Here is a 22,460-nt window from a genome sequence, read left to right on the forward strand (position 1 = left end):
CGCTCATCGCTCTTCTCCATCGATATAGATGGCCACATTGAAGCCCTAGGAAGATCCGGGTCAACTGTAACTGCCTCTCGATGTGGCCTGAAGCAAGGAAAATACTCGTAAATCCAGGACTGGAGCAATGTCATACAACCCGTCATCTGCCCGCAATCTTCTCTGCTAGCAATACCAAGATGACGGTATAGATATGCTAGTGCAGCCGATCCCCAAGAAAGTCCAGCGGCTCCAGCTGCCGGGTCCTGCACCTCTAGCAGGCAAGAAGGTCGAATGCAGTCACCACTCTTGTCTACGAACAAGGTGGAAACGAGCATCAGCCACGTCCAAGCGATAGCCTGTGTCTCGGCTATCCGATCACCTCTACAGCGCTCCATGACGGAAGCGACTCGTATACCAACAGAGGAATAGTGACCGGCATCTAACTCAACCCGAGTCATCCCAAACAAATCCATCACACACTCCTTAAGCTCCTCAATACTCGCATCAGCAGTCACCATGGCACCATCTACGGGGATGCGCAATATCTCCCACACATCATGCATCAAAATGGTCATCTCGCCGAACGGCATGTGAAATGATGACGTGTTTGGCTGCCACCGCTCTACAAATGCCGTGATCAGAGCAGCATCTATGTGACCATGCATAATACCAGGTAAATGGAACATGCCAGATGACTCGATACGCGACTGAATCGTCCTGGAAGAAGAACTGTACCAATATCTCAGCTTCGCGCAATACCCTGATCTGGTATGACACCTAAGGACGCCCAAATCCTGATCGGCCCAGATAGCACATGCAACATGTCCCAGAAAGCTCGGGATCACAACACCATCAAATGGACCCCCGGGTACGGGGTCCTTCACAACCCAGTCATCCTCTGTAGAACTCCTCGAGCGCTTGCTGCTACCTGAAATTACAGTAAACGGTTTACATTAAATTTTTGGTATATTTTCCAATAATCACGATTAAAACTAGACCTGGGCATGGGCCGACGAGCCCGCCTAGGCCCAGGCCCATTTAGCCGGGCTTGGACACATAAAAAAGCATTCAGGCCCAGCCCAAGCCCGTATAAGCCCGTCAAAAATGCGCGGGCTTGGGCTTTACATATTTTACATCGGGCCGACCCGGCCCGATATCACCTATATATTTTTATAATATATTATATAATTATATAAATATAAATTATAATTTTTATATTATAATTTTATAAACAAAAAAAAATTAACGTTTGCTGTGTTTATGATTAAAAAAAACAGTTTGCTGCGTTTAACTCTGGGTCCAAAAACAGAATTGAGAATGATAGTACTTTGGGTCCAAAAAGGAATTGAGAATGATAGTAATGTAATTTGAGCTTAATTTTGAACTGTTGTTATTTTTGGGTCTATTGCTTTTTAAATTTAATTATATATTTTTTTAAATATATAGATGGGCTTGGCGGGCTTGGGATTCATATCTCAGGTCCGAGCCTAGCCGAGCCCGAGCCCGATTAAATTTCCTGCGGGCTGGGCTGGGCTTGGGCTCATCAGGCTTTATTAAAAGCCCGACAGGTCCGGCCCGGGCCCAGTCCAGCCCGGCCCATGCCCAGGTCTAATTAAAACAAATAAAAATAAGCAGATTTTGAAATTTCCCTTACCAGAAGACGATCCTGCGGTAGAAGAAAATCGTCCGTCTCGACCCCTCGTCACGACGCCACAAGGTATGGGGATAGTATCAGAAGTAGGACGAGGCATAGAGTCATCCTCGTCCATCTCTACATCAGCCGCCTCATCCTGTCCCTCGTCACGCTCCGCCTGTGCTGCATGTGCCCTCTGGGCGTCCGCCATGAACCGCTGCTGCTCCGTCCGCTCCCGCCGAGCAGAGGCAGTAACAGCACGTGAAGACGTGTGTCTGCGGCCAGATCCCGCCTCATCCTGTAATATTATTTATTTATTACATTCAATTTACCGTTTTTTTTTGTTTTTTTTTTGTGTTCGGGTCTGCCTACGTCCGGTCCGTACAGTTGTTTAAAAAAAAATCAAAATTTGGCCCGTATTTGGCCTGGGCGGGTGGCTTACACCACCTGGCCAAAGGGCCAAACGCGTGCGGGGTGGAACGCGTGGCGCATACTGGTTCCACCGTAGGTGGAACCAGTAAATCGCACCCGTTTGGTGCGATTTCTGGAATTTTTTCTTCCGATTTCGTAGGTAAAAATCATGATTTCGTTAATTATTTGAACGGAAAAACTTACCGCAATACCCATGTATCCTTTGCCCTTGCCTACTTTTGGTGTCATGTCGTTTTAGTTCGGTTTTTTGAAAATAGAAAGAAAGTAAAGAGGATTTGGAAATTTCAAAATCCTTGTTTGAAATAATGAGAAGGGCAATATGGTCAACAGGGTGCGGTGAACCGGAATTAGAGGGCGGTAGATAGCAGGTCACTAAATAAATAATTAAAAACTTTTGAAAGTTCATTGGGCAGTTGAAGTTTTGGGGTTATTGAATGTAATTGGGCAAAAATAGAGTTATTGAAAATTTATTAGAAAGATTATTGAATACAATTAAATAAAAATGAAAGGTGATTTGAAACTTTTAAAAGTTGATAGATAGTTGAAGTGTTAACTTTGGTTTTGCCTTTACAACATAAGACTGAAAATAGCATCTGCAACCTATTTTCTTTAATCCTCTGTTAAAGTTTAAAAAATAAAAAGTTAAACTCACTCCATGACACTTCATAAATCATTCTAGATGTTTTCCAAGGCTTAACAAAATGGGTATATTTGTATTTTAGTATGCAAAAATGGAGTGGCATTTGAGAAAATGTCTATAAAATTGAGTTATATGAATGATTGTTCACAAGTATATTTTGTATGCATAACATAAGGTCTTGGTTTTGGTTTTCTAGGTTCTCCGACATTAGAGACTTTCTACTTGATATAAATTTTCAAGTTTTGGGCTTGATGTGATTCGTTGATTGTGTCAAAAAATGAAGATGAAGTGGGACTTTTTGTAAGGACTTGTATAGAAATGGCCAATGTGTATTTTCTGATGATGATAATGGGTTGGGAATTGATGGAAATCTTGAAAAGGGAGAGAGGTGGTTGGTTTCATTTGGGTAGAGAAACTTGCCAATATTTGCAATATGGCTGTTATTTAATTCAAGTGTTCTTTCTTTCTTTTTGATGCACAGGAGTTCTAAACTGCAGTGTGCAAGCTCAGTAAATGAACACCAAAGATCATTATTTTAAAGCAATATATAGCCAGCAGAATATTTTAGTGGGTATGTTTTTCATATCTTCTTAATGGGGGAGATATTGGGAAAAAAAAGAAACATGGTTTTATCTCCATTCTCATTATTAATGTGAGTTTTTCATTCTCATCTCTTTAAAAGAAACATAAGCTGAAATTAAATTTGTTTCAATTTGTGCTCCAACGGATAGGGGAACTATCTAAATATAATACAATTAGAACAAAATCGTCCATAATAAATAACAAAACACTTTTGAACATTTTACTTAATTGTTTCACCAATATTTTTACATAAAAAAAATTAGAAAAATGTTAAAACAAATAGAAAGACTAAACTGTTGATGGCAACATAATTCAGTAACCTTATAATATATTTTTATTAATATGAGGATTAATAAATGTAATACAACAACAACACACAAAACAAACTCTTGTTTTATTACTTTCAGAAACTTTGGTCCCTTTTTTCTCCACCTACATTTCTCTTCTTCCACCAGACAATAAATTGCTCATTCTTCCCCAATTTTGAGAGACAATAAATTGTTAATTCGGGCTACCATTGCCTCAACATCAAATCCATGCTTTTCAAGCGTACTAAGATATTCCAAATAACTATCAAAAACGCTTCTAGGCTTGTCAATTGTCAACTCTGACACCTTCTCTACCAAGCCAACAAAGTTCACCGAATGACCTAAGGCCCATCCTTCACGAAGTATCTCGTCCATTTCCAACAGAGGACTGAAATGTGGTTCTTGTGGCGGGAATTTGAAAGCTTCTAGCGACTCGATCAACTGCCAAAGAGTTGATGTCTTTATGAAAGACAACTCTTGCTTCTCCCCTGAAAGATAACCCATATTTCATCACAACAGTCTAAAACAGAAAAAAAAATTCCACGATGAATATGAAAAATCAGCATGATATGCGGTATTTACCGCTACAAGTCTAAAACATATCACTCACAAACAGTCATGAATTAGTACAAAAGGAGTTGAAACCTACCTTGGTCCATCGATTCGCAAGTGAGGCTTCTGTGTGGAAGAGATGGAAGAGGAGTGAGGCTTCTGTGTGGAAGAGATGGAGAGGAGAAGAGAAGAAGAGAAGAGAGGGGGCTAGGTTAGGGTTAGGTTTTGGTTATGATGAATATATAGACCTCTTTTTTTTTTAAAATAGGGTTAGGGTACAAAAATACCCCTAACGTTTTGGACCAAGGGCCAAGGGCCATGAGCAATTTTATCCCTAACGTTTAAAATGGAGCAATTTTACCCCTAACGTTGGAAGCCCAATTTTACCCCTAACGTTAATAAATTAGGTTAATTTGAAAATAATGCATCAAACTGCCTTCTCGGTCATGAATCTTGTTACCTACACTTCATACGTATGTTATTTTTCAGTAGCAAATCACAAACATTCGTTGGGATGTGAAAAAAAAAAAAAAAAAATATACTGTCTTTTTGTACGAATTAGGCAAAAAAAAAAAAAAATCAAAAAATTCACCGAATTTATAAATATTAATCTCAAATTCTATTATTAAATTATCAAAAACATGAAATCCTTTTTTTAGAACGAACTGTTATGTAATTGGTGCAGAATAATAAACAAAAATTTATGTGTTTTATAATAGTGTTTGAAATTGATACAATTTATCAACGTTAGGGATAAAATTGCTCTTAGCTTCCAACATTAGGGGTAAAATTATACCATTTTAGATGTTAGGGGTAAAATTACTCCTGACCCAAAACGTTAGGGGTATTTTTGCACCTTAACCCTTTAAAATATAATCAATTATAAAAGTTATGCCAAATTATATAATATCCTAATATATTAGGGATCTAATGACAATTTTGTATAAATTAAAGATCAAACAGTGATTTAAGCCAAAAAAAAATAAATATACGTAGTACTTTTTTGAAAACTATATATATAGTACTTAATTATATATGCTCCCTACTACTACTAATAATAATAACTTCATGAGTTTTTAATTTGATAAATATGAATGAATTTGTAAAATCTTTGCAGGTCTCTCATTGTAATTTTAAGTGTAGCTTCAACATGTGGGGGACAAAGGTAAGGACTGGCTTTTTAAAGAAGAGATTTGATATTGATTGTGTATTTTAGCATTTTTATTTAATATTTATTAACAAATTATTTTAAATATTTATTTTTAAAATTCAAATTATTATTTATCTTTTATATAATTGGGGTCTTTTAAAAGTCTGATTGAGCTTTGACAATAGTTGTTTATAATGACCATTAACAACAAGATATCATTGGAATCCATTGGTTGCCAAAGCACCGATCATTTACTACTAGCCGTCAATTTAAATGAGTTAAATATATTAATAATTTAAATATTCTATTTAATATTCATTTAGTATTTATTAATATTTATTTTTGAAATTTAATATTAAAAAATTAAATCAATATCTAACTTTAAGAATTTTAATGATCTTAATTTTATAAATAATATTTGATGAAGCAAATGAAGATCCCTCCTTCATGTGCTATCGATCTCCATCCTCTACGTCGGACGCCCATCAGGCCCGGACGAGTGTTTCTACCTCTAGAGAATGTCCATCTAGAGGCCCGGGGCATGCGGACTAGTGCCAGCCAAAAGGGAAACCTATAAATGCATCGACAAAGGTAACTTCTTGTCTCACCAAGCACTTGGACTTTCTCTATACACCCTTTACTAACTTGATCGTCGTAGTATATACAGGGGACCGCTCCCAACGCAAGTGGATCTTCTCGATTAACGTGTCTAGAAAAGTTTAATAGCCAAAGAGCAAGTCTAGTTTCACTTGCTACATATACCTAAAGAACACTTATAAATAATATACCAGAACAAAATTCATGTCAAGATGTCCATGCACCAGCAGATCTTGATATTCTATCACTAATTGCAGAATGTCGTCAGCGAAAACGATCCCGAACAGCCAAGGTAAGGCTTGCTGATTCTCGTAAATTCGGTTACTATTGTTTTGCCGAACAACTAATTAAAAGAGAGCTATTTTTAATCTTCTCCTCTAGTATGATTTGTCTTCACTTTTTCTTTCATCCAAAACATGTGAATCACAATGGCAATTGGAAAGAGTTTGAGACTTCTGCTGCGAATGGACTTAAAGCTTATACGAGACGTGTGGGGAAGAAAGCAGTAGCAGTGTGGAGCTTTGCAAATGATCTTAATGCATCAAGGGCATAGATAGTATTTTCTTTAGCATTCTTCTTTATGTTTTCTATTGTTATTATAGTTTTTCACGTGCAATGTTTCTCCATTATTAGCCCCATAAACGGAGAGTCTAATCCAAAACTCATTGAGCAAGGAAGCAAAAGTCTACTTCCAGCAACAACCACTAGGGGTGCAAGCGAGCCTTGGTAGTTCGTAAACTATTCGATCTCGGCTCGGTGAAAGCTCAATCAAAGCTCGGCTCGATATAGCTCGACTCGAGTTCGGGATCGGCTCGAGCACTAACGAGCTGAGTCCGAACTTCCTCGGGTTCGGCTCGAAAGCTCGCAAGCAGGCTCGATTATTTTTAATTACTATATATATTTCATTATATATATTTAATATATATTTCATTAGTTATTATTAGTTTTCATCACAAATCAAATAAGATTTAACCCATACAAAAAAACTTAGAAATTTGAGACTTTTAGGAGACAATTAGGTTTTGATAAGGAATAAAATACATTACAAAGTTTAATATATATGTCATTGTTTGAAATTTTTCTCCGAGCTTGTGTTTTCCGATCACAAGTACCATATACTGTTTTATAATCTCAACAAAAACATGCTTTTTTTTATAAATATTTTAAACTCATATGGAGTATGTTATAAGGCTTTTCTATTTTTTTATGCTACTTATTCTATGCATGTATGATGAATTTGATTAAAGCTCGTTAGAAGCTCGATAAAAACTCGGTTCGGTCAAAGCTCGGTCAGATTCGATCAAAGCTCGGCTCGGTCAAAGCTCGATTCGAGAGGGCTCGGCTCGAGATATTAACGAGCCAATGCCGAGTCTACCTAGGGTTCAGCTCAGTTCGACTCGGTTGCACCCCTAACAACCACCACTGACTCCGCCCAAACTCCTAACATAAATTAGGTTGACAAGCTTTGGATAGTGAGGTAATATTTCTATAGAATATACAAGCACACGTAAAACCCAAGGGAAAAATGTTTGTGCTAGAAAAAACTGATAGAATATGTTTGGTGAAAAAATACGAGTTAATGAAGGGCCAGAGCTGGATCAGCTGCTATATGAATCTGCAGACGACATTTTCAGTCGTATAAATTCTTGTAAGAATCTATGAAGCACCGACTCGGGTGCAGACACGGGTGCGGACACGGCAAACGGCATTTTTAGAAAATAGGAGACACGGGTGCGGCGGGGACACGGCAAATTTTATATAATTAATTATATATATTAGATATAAAAATATATAAAAAAAACTTATTAAATCACAAATAAATCATTCTCTAATCCATAAAAAAAACATTCATAATAAGTTAAGTCATTAAGTCATTATCCCAGGAGAAGGAAATCGGAATCGTGATGTTGCGCAGGATTTGCGCAGGAAGGAGAGAAAGATGAACCCAGGATTTGAGCAGGAAGTAGAGAAGGAAGAATGGCGCAGGAAGGAGAGAAAGAAAGAAGAACCCAGCGATTTTCAATCCGAGGGGGAGAAGGAAGAATCGCGATTTGCGCAGGTGAGAAGACATAATTCCTAATCTGTGATATACTGAGATTATAATTTAGGATTTTTATAAATTGCATAATTAATCCTTAAATGTTTTAAAAATTTTAAAAAAAAACCCTAAATTTTAAATTTTTGTACCCCAGCCGAGTCCCAATCCGTGTCCCGCCGTGTCCCCGTCCGTGTCCAATTTTCCGACCGTGTCACCGCCGTGTCCGACCGTGTCCCGCCGTGTCCCCGTCAAGTCCCCGAGTCCGGCGAGTCCGACTCGGCCACGGCAACCCCGGGGAAGTGTCCGTGCTTCATAGGTAAGAATCTTTCCATCTTACGAGACCCTAGAAGCATGCTTCATGAGAAATTGACAGGAAAGGAACTTGTTCTTCCATGGCAAGCTTTGATATATTATCAAAGATGCTGGTATTCTCTTTCCATCCACAAGGAACTATGGAGAATTTTTATAAAGTATATTTTAATTTTTCTTTTAATAAACAATTATTAATTAGCTACTTTATTTATATGTAGAAACCAACTGCAGTGTCTCAAGGAGCAAACTATTATCCTTGGAATGTGGCATCGAGTTCAAAATCGACTAATAACTTAATCTGTGACAATGGGATGACGGTGTGGAACAACGAATGACTGCCTAAGGTTTGGCACAAAAGTGGATGATTGAGGTTAAAATCTAGGGTGGGTTTCATTAATTTTCAGATAAAGGAATGTGATTTACTTTTTGTCAAAACGAGGATTGAGGTTTTGCACTTGGATTAATCCTATTAAAACCATCTTTAACGACCTAAAAATGAAATTTTTCTAAGAATTAAAGTTGTTCAATGTCATATTTTCTATGGAACTTCATCTTTTTTTGAACTCTCTCTAAACATTAACTTCCTCTCTCTTTACCAAACATCATCTAAATAATCTCAAAATAAAAAAGTTAAAGAATTAAAGTTGCTTAGAATAATAGTTCTTAAAATATATCATTTTTGAAATCGTCAATGGTAATTTTAATAGTATCAATTGAAAAAGTCCTTATTTTGCTGAAATTGAAAACCTCAATCACCGCTTTGACAAAAAGTAAACCACAGTCCTTTATCTAAAAATTAGTAAAACCACACGGGTTTTATTTGAAATTTACCCTAAAATCTATGCCTTCTTCTCAGAATCAGCTGTCTTGGAACACGGGAAAGCCAACAACCGAGCACCTTCTTCTCGGTGGGCTGATAGACATTTCCAAGTTGAAAATGGACTGAGAAGTAATTAAAATTTAAGAAAGCGTCACCAGAGCCGACCATTATTGAGTAGAAAGTCGTCATCAAAGCCGACCATTAAAATTTAAGAAGCGTCATCAGAGCCGACCATTAGGAACTAAAATATGTTAATCTAAAATACAAACAAATCAGGAGAAAGTAAAAAAATTTAATTCTATACTAATTTAAATATATTTATTATATTAAAACTAAATAATTAAAAATGTTAAATTAATAGTACTAGTCAATTATTTTGTTAACATATATATACAAAAATTGATTTGTTATCATTGTCCCTGCATTCAATTATTCAATGCATAAAAATGTAATTAACTCGACAGTCCAACAAAATCAATTTCTTGTAACATAACATTCTAACATTCCCATTGAAAGGAATACAAAAATGGTACTAACGTTATAGAGCAAAATAAAGGATAGTAGGAGGGGCTCGTCAGATAATTGTTGGTACTTGCTAGTTTGAGAATATATAACTTCTTATTTTAGGTTGGTACTTGGTAGTTTGAGAATATATTATTTCTGTGTGCACATATTGAACTTTTCTGTGTTCTTTGGCATATGAACATTTGAATAATTTAATAAATTGATAGGTGACCTTTAAATTTCAACTTTAAACAAGTTCAATATACTGTCTAAGACTATATTTTCCTCCAAACACAACTTGTCTCCCATAAAAACTTAAATATTCAACTAATCATTTGCTTAGACTTTATACAAGTTTAAAAGGCTAATAAAATATCTCAAAAGTTTAGAGGTCAACCGGTTTTTTAGGTCAAGTTCAGAGGGTTCCTTGTGTATTTAGCTAAACAAGAATGGTATATCTTTGTTTAAATTCCAAAAAATTACCTTCAGATCCTTGCTTGCATTCATTGCCAACTCAAACAGTATAACTGCTGTATAAACAGCAGCGGTTGCACCAATCCTTCCATTTGCAGACTGTGCAAACGATCCACAGGAAACTGCACCATAGATGTAGAAGAATATTTGTAAAAATCATGAAAAGAAGATTTGAACAGACGAGTCTCCAAGTGAATTTAGAAAGAAATGATATCCTATGCATTGATTTTTAATAAGTTAATGTTCTTTGCATAAATGCTACTTTCCTCGATATGTGCACCCAAAATTCTTCCATTGCTTTGTACATCTAAAACTACTGATGTTTGATTAAATTACAGTAACCAAAATCTAGTAAAGCATATTTCGGGTAGAGAGGATATTTCATATTTATTGAGCATAAGAGTGGTGTGTATTTTACTAGAAAATGTAGGACTTTATCCAGTCTGAAACAGCTAGAACAGCCACTCATTTGTTTTCAATCAATTACTTCTCATAATGTTGATATTCTAAAGTATCATGGTTTTCTCTTATAGAAATTACAATCCCTAGACCAAATCCAAAACAAAAGTATACAAATGGATAAGACAATATAAGAAAATATAACAATTAGCTCTTCTACTTTTTCTCTCATTTGTTTATAGGGCAGGTCATTACACATCTTTATTATACATTGACAGTCTTTGTTTGGCCAATGCCATGACGGAACCCGAATTTCCAGTTCCATGATTATGGATAGTTAATATTAATGGCAGACAAGAGAATTAAGATGTTCATCAAGAAATTACCCGGGTTTCCCTTTATTCTTCGGTTTCCTCCTTTTCCGCTTCTCCACTCCCTCATGCCTACACAAGTCCACTCCCTCATGCCTACACAAGTTAGAACACGATTATATATTGCAAACCATAGCAGCAAAAAGCATATTTGCTTACTACATTTTGATGAACTGGCCCAAATACAATACATTTCAAGTTGAGATAGCATGAATGACTAGTATGAATTGAGCCAAATACAATAAATAGCCAGCCCTAAAACTTTTAAAATTTTGGCTACCCTGAGTTCATGCTGTTAATGCTCTTTCTCATTAAGTAAGGTCTCAAGTTTGATTTTCTACCTTTTTTTAAAAAGAAAGTTGTGTTAGAAATCTCACTTTTTATTTGTTTGTTTTTTTAGTTATTCCGTCTTACTTTCCTTATATATCATTGAGTGTTGGATTAGTTGTTTTGATATTCAAAATGCTGCTTTTATTTACAGAAACTTTAAGCTTTCTTACTTATCATCTTCCGTGTCAGAAGTGATCGTTTTTGCTGGGGATGTTCTTCAATCAGTGCTAGAATATCTTTTTTTCCGCACAAAATTAACTAAGTTCAAAGTCAGTTTCTATCGGCTTCAATTTAAATAAGAAAAACCAAGACATTTACTCGTTTGCAGTAAATAGCGTTCTATGGAATCACCAACAAAAAAGGGGAGCACAAGAGCACGAAAACAAAGGATTAAAAGTTTCGCAATTAGATCAATTAAAACTTGTGGTAGATATTAAAGACTAAATTTGGATGAACTTAGCATCAGTTTAATTTCAATGAGTTTGAATCCCTATCAAACATGTATCAACTTTAATGTTTTTACCATCCAGCTGAACTGGATTCAAGCTGGGAGGTAACTGAACTGATAACACAATAACCAGTACCTTATTGCACCAGGGACCAAGTCTTGTAGCACCTTCATCCTCTCTAATATTTTCTCTCCTGGACTGCCAACAAAAAGGGTATACTTAAACTTAGTAATGCATCTCAATAATGAACCAAGTACCTTATCTGTCAAATGAATGAACTGGTGAACAAAATCAGAAGACACAGAAGTAAAACTGAAAGTAGATTGTTTGCCATTAAATATGCAGACAAAAGTTACAAATCTCCAAAGAATGAAATGAACCTATTTCTCTTCCAACTCTAACTGCTTTTGGTAATCTATACAAAGAATGAATTCAACCTCTTCTTTCTCTTCCTAACTCTAATTGCTCTTGTCACTTTTATCTAAATCTAAATGAATGTGTAAATTCAATCCATCCAGCAGATATGCTTTGCATACTTTTATAGTTGAAAATAACGATGTGGAGATGCAAGCCGTGCAATGCTTTAGTCGATAAGCCTTTCATTGCCACCCGAGAACAGTATAGACTCAAATGAATGGCAAGATCGAAACTGCCTCATCCATAGGTGCAAAAACTGAAGCAAGAAAGATAAAACATCTCACAACACTAACTGACGATAACTTTTTCTATTCAGAGAACTTACTTGGTGAGAGGCATGATAAACTTGAACTTCATTTGTGCATTCCCTTTATTCATCCTCCTGAGATGTTATTGTCACATTTAAACTAGACTTTCTTGCTTTTATCTATGCAATAGTTTCCTCCACTCATTCATAGATCAGCAAAGGGGTAGTTTTCGCCCGTGTGAAGTTCTGCAACCGGTGTTAGAATATCTTTTTTTTTTCTTCTTCTGATTTGGTATGAGTTCTAGAAGATTTGCTGAAGCACTCGTATCTTGACATGGATTTTCTTCATGTTTCTTTACCACCTTTTTCCTGCACAAGATTAACTAAGTTAAATCATCATTTTCATGTTAATCATCAGGTGTCTAAATTAATTAAGATTTTTCCCTATCAATCTAGATCTTCAAATATATTTTTTTCCTAAAAGTTACAAGGTAGATGTATTCAGATTTCTCCATCCTTTTTTATTTTAAAAACAAAGAACTCAATAGCCATGTCCTTATCGAACTCTTTCTATCTTTGTAAGCAAGCACACCCATTCTACAATATTGAAAGAAGATGCAGCACCCAAATGGGCAAAAGAACCAAAAGAAATTTGGGTTGAGAAGCATCATATGTATAAACTCAAAGCAGTATATGCATAAACTAAAAATGACTACAAGGAATTTATAGACACGGTTTTGAACCCCATCAAATGAACATATATACAAGTAATGAGAGAGAGAGTATAAATATACATCTCCTAGAAAAGCAGAGGCAAAACACCGCACTTCTTAGGTGAAAGCTACGCCGGCCACAACTGTTGATCCAGAGAAGTCCTAACTCCGAGAAGAATCACAGACAGCACGAGGTACAGAGAAGTCCTAGCTCCGAGAAGAATCCAAGGACTGGACGAGATCCAGAGAAGTCTACGAGCAGCCTGCTTTGCCCAAAGAAGACAATGTTGGTGAGAGGCTAGGGTTTATCTGTGAATGACTTTGTTTATATATGCGATTTGGGAGGGTATTTTGGTCCAATAATCTTTATCCGTCCCGTTTGTTTAGGGAAAAATATTGTGTTCTGCAAAATTTTATGTAGGGAAAATATTGTACATGAAAATAAATCTGTTTTTGGTAACAATACTAGAAAATATTTTCCGATGTTTGGTTACAACACTGGAAAATGTTTTCCAACCACTAAATATAGATAAAACACAAAAAAGAGATCCACATGTATTAAACACCAAAGGAATAGAATAGCAAAAAAATGGAATAGAAATGTGAAAAACACGAAAACGTTAAAAAAACGTGAAAAGATGTGAAAATCGTGAAAATTTATTTAAAACATAAAAATTGAAAAAATGCAAAAATCACGAAAAGTAAAAAATATATTAAAAAATAAAAACATGGAAAAAAGTGGAAAATACGAAAATGTGAAAAAAATGTTAAAAACACAAAAAAAAACGTTGTTTCACATTTAGTAAAAACGTATTTAATAATTAAATAGAAACAATTAAAAAAGTAAAATGATAGATTTACCTTTTCTTTTTTATTATAACAAACTCTTTTGTCACAAGTAAATAAATAATTAGAAACTTTTGAAAGTTAACGGATCAGTTGAAGTTTTAGACTAAGTACCATGTATTAATCGCGATAAAAAAATTTCTTTTCTTGAAAAAGAAGTTAATTTTGGTTTTGGCTTTACAACATAGGACTGAAAATAGTATAGGCAACCTATTTTCTTTAATTAACTGTTAAAGTTTAAAAAACAAAAAGGTTAAAATAAATTTGAAAAAGGGTAGAAAAAAGTACTCACTTCATTTTATTTTATAAATTATTTTAGCAAATTAGTTTTTTTTCTCAAATATAAATCATTCTAGTTTCTAAGAATTTAAGTATTAAATTTTTATCTTGACCCGTATGTTTTTTTAACATTCCAAGACTTAACGAAATGGGTATATTTGTATTTTAGTATGCATATAACATTAGAAAAACGTCAAAAATGAATGGAAAGATTGAACTGTTGACGGTAACAAAATTCAGTAACCTTATAATATTTTTTTTATTAATATGAGGATTAACCAGGGGGTAGATGAGGGTGTGCAATGAGTCTTTCCGTATAGAGCCTCAAAATTATAAGGGTCTTAAAATTTTATGATGTGCTTAGTCAAATATAAATATTAGCTTAAATTGAAAAAAATAATAATATAATACAATAAGAACTATTTATATCATTTCACTGCATTGAGTGGATATTTACATTATTTAGATATTCAATCGTTCAAAATTCATCCACGTATTCATTCATTTCTTTTTATATTTTTTAATACAAAATTCTATTAAATATTAGCAGTTTGATAAAAATTTAGCACAGGAACCCTAAAAAATTTAAGACGGTCTTGGGATTAACTAGTGTAATAAATAAATAAAAAATTAAGGACTAAAAAATTATCTAGTCTATATTTATTAGGTATATATATATATATGAATTTATTATTAGGATTATCTAAACGAATCATGTCTAGATAGAAAATTAAGGTAACCTTAACTTTCAGAGTACAAAAGAGAGGAGGACCCCACCTCACATGTATGAATCTACAGGGACATATGGATGTGTGGAGCATCTCTAGTCCCAAGTTATAAACTTTGTAACTTTTCAAGTGACACGTAGGAAAGTAAGAAGTTCAAAGTAACATAACAGTAGAATATATTGTTATTTTAAAATATTATTGGGTACAAAAAATAGTTTAAATAAAAAATAAGGATTAAAACTGTAAAAATCACAAAAAGTAAAAAGCAAATTATTGGTGCTTTGGGAGGCGTCTGACGCACCTCACCTGGTGCGTGTCAGACACGAGCCAGATGCAACGCATCTGACGCCTCCCGTGATGGACAAACTCTTTTGTGTGGCTTTTTTAATTTTATAGGGTGGCAGAAAGAGTTTGTAACTCTTTTTAGTCACAAACTATAAAAAAAATAATAACTAATCTAATGTTGGTTACAACTCCATCTATGAAAGTAACAAACAATTCCTATGCATTAGAAATGCTCTAAGGCGCAGTGAAATTTTAATGTTGTAACTTAATAGCATCTGAGAAAATCTATAAAATAAATATAAAATTAGTCTTACAACGTAACAAGATTCGACCAATTTCTAATGAAGTCGGGTATTTTGCATGTAAGTGCCAATACCTGATGCTCACAGAAGATGATTGGTAGTAATTACTAATTTCTCAACATAATATAATGATCATTATCTTTCAAAAAGTTTTTTTTTTGGGCAAAAAGCTAACGGACGCTCCCGGAACGCTTGATAAGAAATATATATTTATATAAGTGGTTTGACACAAATTAATTAATTAAAGGCAAAAGCTTAAAAAATTGTGCCAAAATTAATTAAAGTAATAGGAATAACAAAATATTAACATTTTCCAATTCAATAACGTTTTCAAATACAAACCATTTAATGTGTGTTATATAAAAAATAATAAAATACATTTCTTATCTAGCGCCCCGGAACGCCCGTTAGCGGGTTCGTTTTTTTGTTAGAAATTTGAATATCTTTCTTACATATTTTTCATGTTCTGCAGCTTAGAAAATGTTCATGGAATCTCGCCACTAACTCCAGAGCTATCAAAATAGCTCTCAAGGTAAAGAATTTTCATGTTCTGCAGTTTATCAAATGTTGATTCTAATATGTCTTACTATGATGAATTTGTATGTTGGTTTATGTAAAATAATCTATCATTTTATATTGAGAGTATTGGGGATAGAGGAAAATATAACAATGGATAGGATGGGGTGGAGGGAGAGAATTTATGTTGCTGACACCACTTGATTATACGGTTCTGTATGACAGTTCATGTTAGCTGACCCCGAATCATTTCGAGAGTAAAGCGTTTGAATACCTTGTGTTGCTCACAGGGTAATCATAAACAATTAACTTCTCAAATGACTTCTGATCCATCCATGTATTCTAATCGGAATCAACAATGTCTTTTCTTTTACTTTTAACAGAACATGTTCTATTAGGTTTAAAGCATCATAATCTCTCACTTGTTAGAAATGTTGGTCTTTGACCTTTACTTTTATTTGGTAGTATTTACCAATAGACCTATTATTTTATAACATTTGCACACTTACCTATTTTTGATTGACTCAACTCCATTATTTTTTTTTTTTATCTTTTTGTTATTTCTTGCATGTTGCTTGATGCACCACTTTTTTGCTACATGACCGAGCAACTTCTTGGACAAACTAAAATTACCAGTCAATTTAGGTTCAAGATAGAGAGATTAAAATTCCAAACTGTCATGGAACCGATTGAACTAAAAGCTCGAGCTGATAGTTAAGGCCCAATCATAGATCTTATATTATTCTCCGACACACCCCCACACGCAAATGCCCATTGGGCTTGCAGCGTGCACAACACAGGCCCATCCCGCCATGTGTTTTTAATTCCACACGTTAATGAGGTTGTCGGGACTCGAACTCTCGACCGTTTGGTCCTAGAGGCTCTGATACCATGTCATGGAATCGATTGAACTAAAAGCTCGAGCTGATAGTTAAGGCCCAATCATAGATCTTATATTATTCTCCGACACAAACAATATTTTTTTTGATACATTTCATTATGTAAATAGGAAATTGCCTCTATCACTTGATGAAACTAACTTTACAAACAATTTCTTGTGCATATTTTAGAAGTTCATATATATTGTAATTATTGAATGGTTAATCTTTCCATCTTTATTATATGGTAGCTCTTTATGGTTAATTTGTGTTGCAATGCTTTAATGTGAAAATTGTGATTTAATCAGAGCATTGTTATATATATATATATATATATATATATATATATATATATATATATATATTTATTTATTTATTTATTTTTTGGGTGATATAAGCGTTTTTTTTATCATTTTACATACTTTTAATAAGTGATTTTTGTATCATTATAAATATGTTTTAATAAGGGATTTGTTTATTATTAATAATATATTTTAATAAGTATCTTTAATCATTATAATTAGTTCTTAATAAGGGGTTTTTTAATCATCTAAACTAGTTTTTTGTAACGTCCGTGTCTAAAAATTTCGTCTGACTTTTAGATTGTTAAAAGTTCGTTACCTTGTTTTCCGTTCATACCCGATGCCATTTTGGGTCGGGTGTGACATTTTTTATAAGTTCTTTTTATGTTATTATAATTAGTTTTAATAAGCGGTTAAACGTTGTGTACCTGATGACGGATAGTGACTTGACAAGCAGGCATGTGCGGGCAGGAATGGGCGGCGAAAGCAACATGATGACAAGATTGATCGACCATTGAGTGTTCAAGGATCAAAATATTTGTAACCACTTTTAGAAATTTCGGATACTTTGAACAATCTTTCTGCTTTGTAATATTTTGTTAATATTTTGTGTACATATCCCTTTGATCCTCCTATTTATAGAGGTAGTGGAGGAAAAGGAAAGGGACGTCTTTTGGAGCAGAAGATATATAAGTTTTGAACAAGTTTAGATAGAGAAGCTCTTTAGGATCTATATAGCTCCTTTCATGGAGTTCTGTGTATTTGACTTAGGTTGTTCACTCTTTAGCATGAGTGCGTAGTCGTTTTGAACGGGTTCGGCCAGTCAGGACCTGTTATGTAAGTCTTCTATTTTCTTATTTATGAATGAATGATGATATATTATGTTGTGTTTGATAAAGTTTTCACTCTATTGTTATATGCATGTATGTTAGTGTTAGATGAATGATAGGGAACTGCTTTCATCTTCACGGAACTATTTGTCAAACGTCCAAACCCCGAAGCAGGAATGTTAGGGGGTTGTATCAAGGGTTTTCTCCATAGAAATGTTGTTTCGATCGTAATGCAAGAAAGAACCAACTTTAGGGACGCTTAAGGTTGTAGTACATCTTAGAATCTTAAGAACACACGAGAGTTGACTTAAGTGAGCATTAAAGCAGAAACCTTGACTTCACTTTACGTCATTCATGAATAAATAGGATGTTTAAAGACTAAAAGTAACATGTTCCGCTGTGGCCTAACCTGTTCCATCTTTTATCATTATCAAAAACTCATTTTCATACGCTGAATCATTTACTTAGTCATCAATTCACAATACTTCTCAACATAAAGAATTCATACACCACGAACACCCTGTTCTGTAAGATTTTTCTGGTAAAATTTGGTCATCAATCCCTGTGGAGACGATACTTTATTTATCACTTTATTACTTGTATCTAGTGCAATTGCTAGAGTCTGTTTAGAGCACAACAGCACTCATGACCTCTAGGATCATAGGTAAGCTCTCAACCAATAGGCTAAGAGTTTAATAAGGGGTTCATAAGGGGCTTTTTCACTTATTAAAAGCTTTTACTAGTGGTATTTAGACTTTTAATAATAAATTTTCCCATTACTAAAAACCATTTTTTTGTAGTGAAATTCAGGGCCGTCTCCAGCATTTTGGAGGCCCTAGGCGCATTATGCATTTTTTTCATATCTAAATCTAATACTATTTTGAAATAATAAATATTAAATAGTAAAACCAATATATTATTAACTACAATTCAAGTCATATAATAATAACATAAAGCTAAGAAACTATTATTCTTCTTGCTTTTGTATATGTAAAATTGAGTTTTCTTTTATATATTTAAAATCAAGTTTCTTCTCACCAGCCATGCGAGAAGCAAACAGACGACAAAGTATTAATTTCTGGAAATTAATCTTGGACGGCTGAACTCGAACCTAATCGCAAGATTCTATGGAAAGAAAGAGAAGAATTTATCTTGGAAATTAAAAATTAGTTGAGTCGCATATTTATTATGAATTACAGGCTTAAATCACTATTTGGACATCGATTGATCCAAAGAATCTTGTTATTTGACACTTGATCTATCCAAAATTTTATCATTTGGCCACTGAACTATCCTAATTGGTGAAATTTCAATCTAATTTGGATGGAAACTTAATAGAATTATTGACATATGATGATATTGTGATAACTAGACTTGATAAATTTTAGTTTAGAGATTTATTTTCTTGTTTTAATCTCATTAATTATTTGGGTAAATCAACTTTAAAACGTACGACATGTCAAGCTCATATGTCAAAATATCACCACATATTATAAGGGAACAATTTTATCAAGACTTCATCAAAATTAAGTAGAATTTCATCAATTTGAATAGTTTATGGTCCAAATATGACCAAATAATAAATTAGTGGCCAAATATTAAAATTTTAAATAAATCAGAGTCTGAATAACATTTTATACCAAATTACAAATTGTAATTTATAAGTGCATTTTGTCTTGTAATTAAAAAATAAAAAATTTAAAAATCACTACAATAACAAAATAATAGTTTATACATTGTTTCCAAATATGAAAAAAAGTTCAGAAAAAATCAGTACAAGTGTTGTCAAAAGAAAAAAAAAATGAACCAACAAATGTTGATCCAAGGAATCATCAAAATTGAGTGAAATTTCATCAATTTAAATAGTTTATGGTCTAAATGTGAGCAAATAATAAATTAGTGGCCAAATATTAAAATTTTAAATAAATCAGAGTCTAAATAACATTTTGCACCAAATTACAAATTGTAATTTATAAAAAATCAAAAATTTAAAAATAACTACAATAACAAAGTAATAATTTATACATTCGTGTTGTTAAAGAAAGAAAGAAAAAATAAGAGAAAATGTGAACAAAAAAATGCTAATTCAGGAAATCAAACTCTCACCCTTATAAACACATCCACTGTGTCTTTACCATTCAGCCCAACAGTATTTTGTGTTATATATCTAAATCTATATACCTTTTAACCATAATTTTTTTTAATAATTATCAAATTTTAAAAAAATTATGATCGGAGGCCCTAAGCCGCCGCCTAGGCGGCCTCCCCCTAGAGCCGGCCCTGGTGAAATTCCTTTGAAATCAGCTGATGGAAACCATAAACCCGATGTTGCAATACGAAACAAGGCCGCCATTGAAGCAACAAAAATGACAGTATCATTTTTGGTCAACATATTATCTTTTAATTTTCAGTCATTTGAGATATCTAACTGCATCGTTTATGAGCTTGGCATGCTAGCCATAACATACTCGGATAGCCGAAGCTAGAATTATACCTTTACTAGTACCCTACCTAGGCTCAGGTATAGGTGTAGAAATTCTGAACCTAGAGGTTAATGTCGTAACAACTATTCTTAACCTCTTGATAACTAGTGTGGAACTCTTGACCGGAATCCTTCCCTGCGGGGGGCGCCTTTGGGATCGGCGGGGGGAAGCTCCGATGCCAAGTATCTAGTAATAGGAATAAACTGTATTGACAAAGTAGGGTTTAGGAGAGCGTGAATGTGTACCTCAATAGCTTGGATGCAAGCTATTGATAGTCATGTAGTTGTAACCCTCGGTAACTAGAAAGTCTCCATTAATGCTCCATTAATGGCGGTTACTGATCTCATTCAAGTATGACCGTCAGCTTATTAATGAGTCTATCGATTACCTTTATCGGGAATCGGCGTACTTATCTTGTGGGCGAATCGAGGCATGATGGCGGGTCTTCCATAGGTTTGACCATGCCTAACGTGTGGAGGAATCCCTGTGATCCGCCTATCTAGTAGCTTGCGTGATACGCCATGGCTTTCTCGATTACTTAGATACGTGGTCGTTTTGGTTAATATACCTTTCAGTCACGTGGATAATATCTCGATGTTATCAGAAGCCCCCCCAAAGTAGCGTTAAAGTCCTTTAGGGCTTTTGCACTTCTTGGCGTGTCGTCATGATGCATCGTATTAATTGTTGCTCTGTTCCAGACCATCCTTCATGTGACAGGTATCCTAGTCACACCGCTCGAGGTAAGTGGCGGCCTTTCTTCAACCTCTCTCCCCCTCTCGCTTCCATTATTCTCTTCATTTGCTAATACACTTTCGATTTTTGTCTGTGTTTTCCCAGTGCCTTCCTTGTGTCGAGAACTCTTGGAGCTTCTGATTTTCCATGTAAGTCTGCCTTCTTGTTCTATTTTGTTGTCATCTAGTTTTTATGAGTTCTTCCTCCGGCTCTACTACTGAACTTTTCGATTTAACAACTTCCTCGAAGCCTTCGTTTAGTTGGAGTTCCTCTGAAAGTTCTTCTGAAAGTACCCCCAGTTGTGACTTGCCAGAGTTGTGTAATACGGTGAGGGAGCGTAGGAATCGTCACCCTAGTTTAATTGAAATCCAGAACCCTTATGTCGCCGTAGCTCTTATCGCTCCGGCGATAGACCCTAGGACCTTTTCCGGAATGGAGGCTTCCCCTTCAACCCCATTAGAAAAAAAGAAACCTCGTGCGGAGATCACTTCACCTCGTATGAGTGCCACTGATCTTGCCGATTTGGCGGATCGTTATCCGTGGATTAAAAATTACGAGACCGAATTGGCGACTGCTCATCAGCGACCCGCCTGCCCCCCTAGGGGATTCCTCTCTGTATATAGGAGTCATGTGGAGAGAGGATTTCATCTTCCTCTTCCCCGGATGATGGGGGATATTTTGGATTTCTTTGGGATCACTGTCAGCCAGCTGCATCCAAATGGCTGGCTGGACATAGCTTTAGACTTTTTTAGCTTCGAATCTGGGGGTAACCTGTACTCCCCGTGTCTTCCGATCTCTTCACAAGCCTTCGAAATGCCAAACCGAATCTTTCATCACCTTTGTCAAATTCAAAGGTTATTCGCCTTTTAGTGATAAGATGTCGAACGTCCATCTCTGGGACGAAAAGTTTTTCTTTATCAAAGTGAAAAAGGGCGAATCTCTTGGATTCCCGTTGAACTGGAATGCTAAACCTCAAAATATGGCTGGGGACTTGCGTATACTGACTGATAGTGATGAAAAAGTGGCGAATCTCATGAAGAGCATCAAAATAGATTTCTGGACATACGCTGATGCTCTGGAATTCATGATGAATGACATTCCCCTAGTTCGTCGAGTGGGGGCTGAGATTACTTACGTGAAGTTTACTCAACTTGATGAAGGTACCTTTGTTCTTTCCTTGAACCTTGATTATTTTGTTGTTCCCTTGTCAGGGATTTTTCTGAAGCCAGTCGCGCTCTTGTAGAGAGGCGTAAGAAGCATAAGGAGATGGAGATGGAGGCTCAGAAGAACACGCAGGTGGCGAATCCCAGTAAACGGGATGAGAAACGC

The 22,460-nt window shown here is 35.0% G+C and overlaps 1 protein-coding gene across 5 annotated transcripts; it reads right to left on the minus strand.

The window, feature by feature from the left end:
- Window positions 1-3,471: 3,471 nt before the first annotated feature.
- Window positions 3,472-13,235, minus strand: LOC136222157 (uncharacterized). 5 transcript variants are annotated; one of them, XM_066009665.1, is made up of 8 exons: window positions 13,032-13,235; window positions 12,316-12,606; window positions 12,110-12,246; window positions 11,709-11,771; window positions 10,810-10,890; window positions 10,034-10,146; window positions 4,227-4,288; window positions 3,472-4,065 (listed from the first exon to the last, which is right to left on the minus strand). In XM_066009665.1, the coding sequence occupies exons 5-8, from the start codon at window positions 10,886-10,888 to the stop codon at window positions 3,933-3,935; spliced, it is 387 nt and encodes a 128-aa protein (XP_065865737.1). In that variant the 5' UTR covers window positions 10,889-10,890; window positions 11,709-11,771; window positions 12,110-12,246; window positions 12,316-12,606; window positions 13,032-13,235; the 3' UTR covers window positions 3,472-3,932. The 5 variants fall into 5 exon arrangements, with proteins under 5 accessions (XP_065865737.1, XP_065865738.1, XP_065865739.1 ...); XM_066009666.1 differs by having other exon boundaries at window positions 12,110-12,278; XM_066009667.1 differs by lacking the exon at window positions 12,110-12,246 and having other exon boundaries at window positions 3,473-4,065; window positions 13,065-13,235.
- Window positions 13,236-22,460: the final 9,225 nt, after the last annotated feature.

The sequence above is a fragment of the Euphorbia lathyris genome, chromosome 3 (assembly GCF_963576675.1).
Source record: "Euphorbia lathyris chromosome 3, ddEupLath1.1, whole genome shotgun sequence".
Taxonomy (NCBI): domain Eukaryota; kingdom Viridiplantae; phylum Streptophyta; class Magnoliopsida; order Malpighiales; family Euphorbiaceae; genus Euphorbia; species Euphorbia lathyris.

What these genes read in the sequence shown, in the direction of transcription:
- LOC136222157 (XM_066009665.1), bottom strand. Translation starts at nt 10,888, where the DNA reads ATGAGGGAGTGGACTTGTGTAGGCATGAGGGAGTGGAGAAGCGGAAAA. An exon ending in ATGCAAGCAAGGATCTGAAG is followed by an intron (nt 4,289 to 10,033) that starts GTAATTTTTTGG and finishes TCTTCCACACAG; the next exon opens with AAGCCTCACTCCTCTTCCAT. An exon ending in TTGCGAATCGATGGACCAAG is followed by an intron (nt 4,066 to 4,226) that starts GTAGGTTTCAAC and finishes GTTATCTTTCAG; the next exon opens with GGGAGAAGCAAGAGTTGTCT.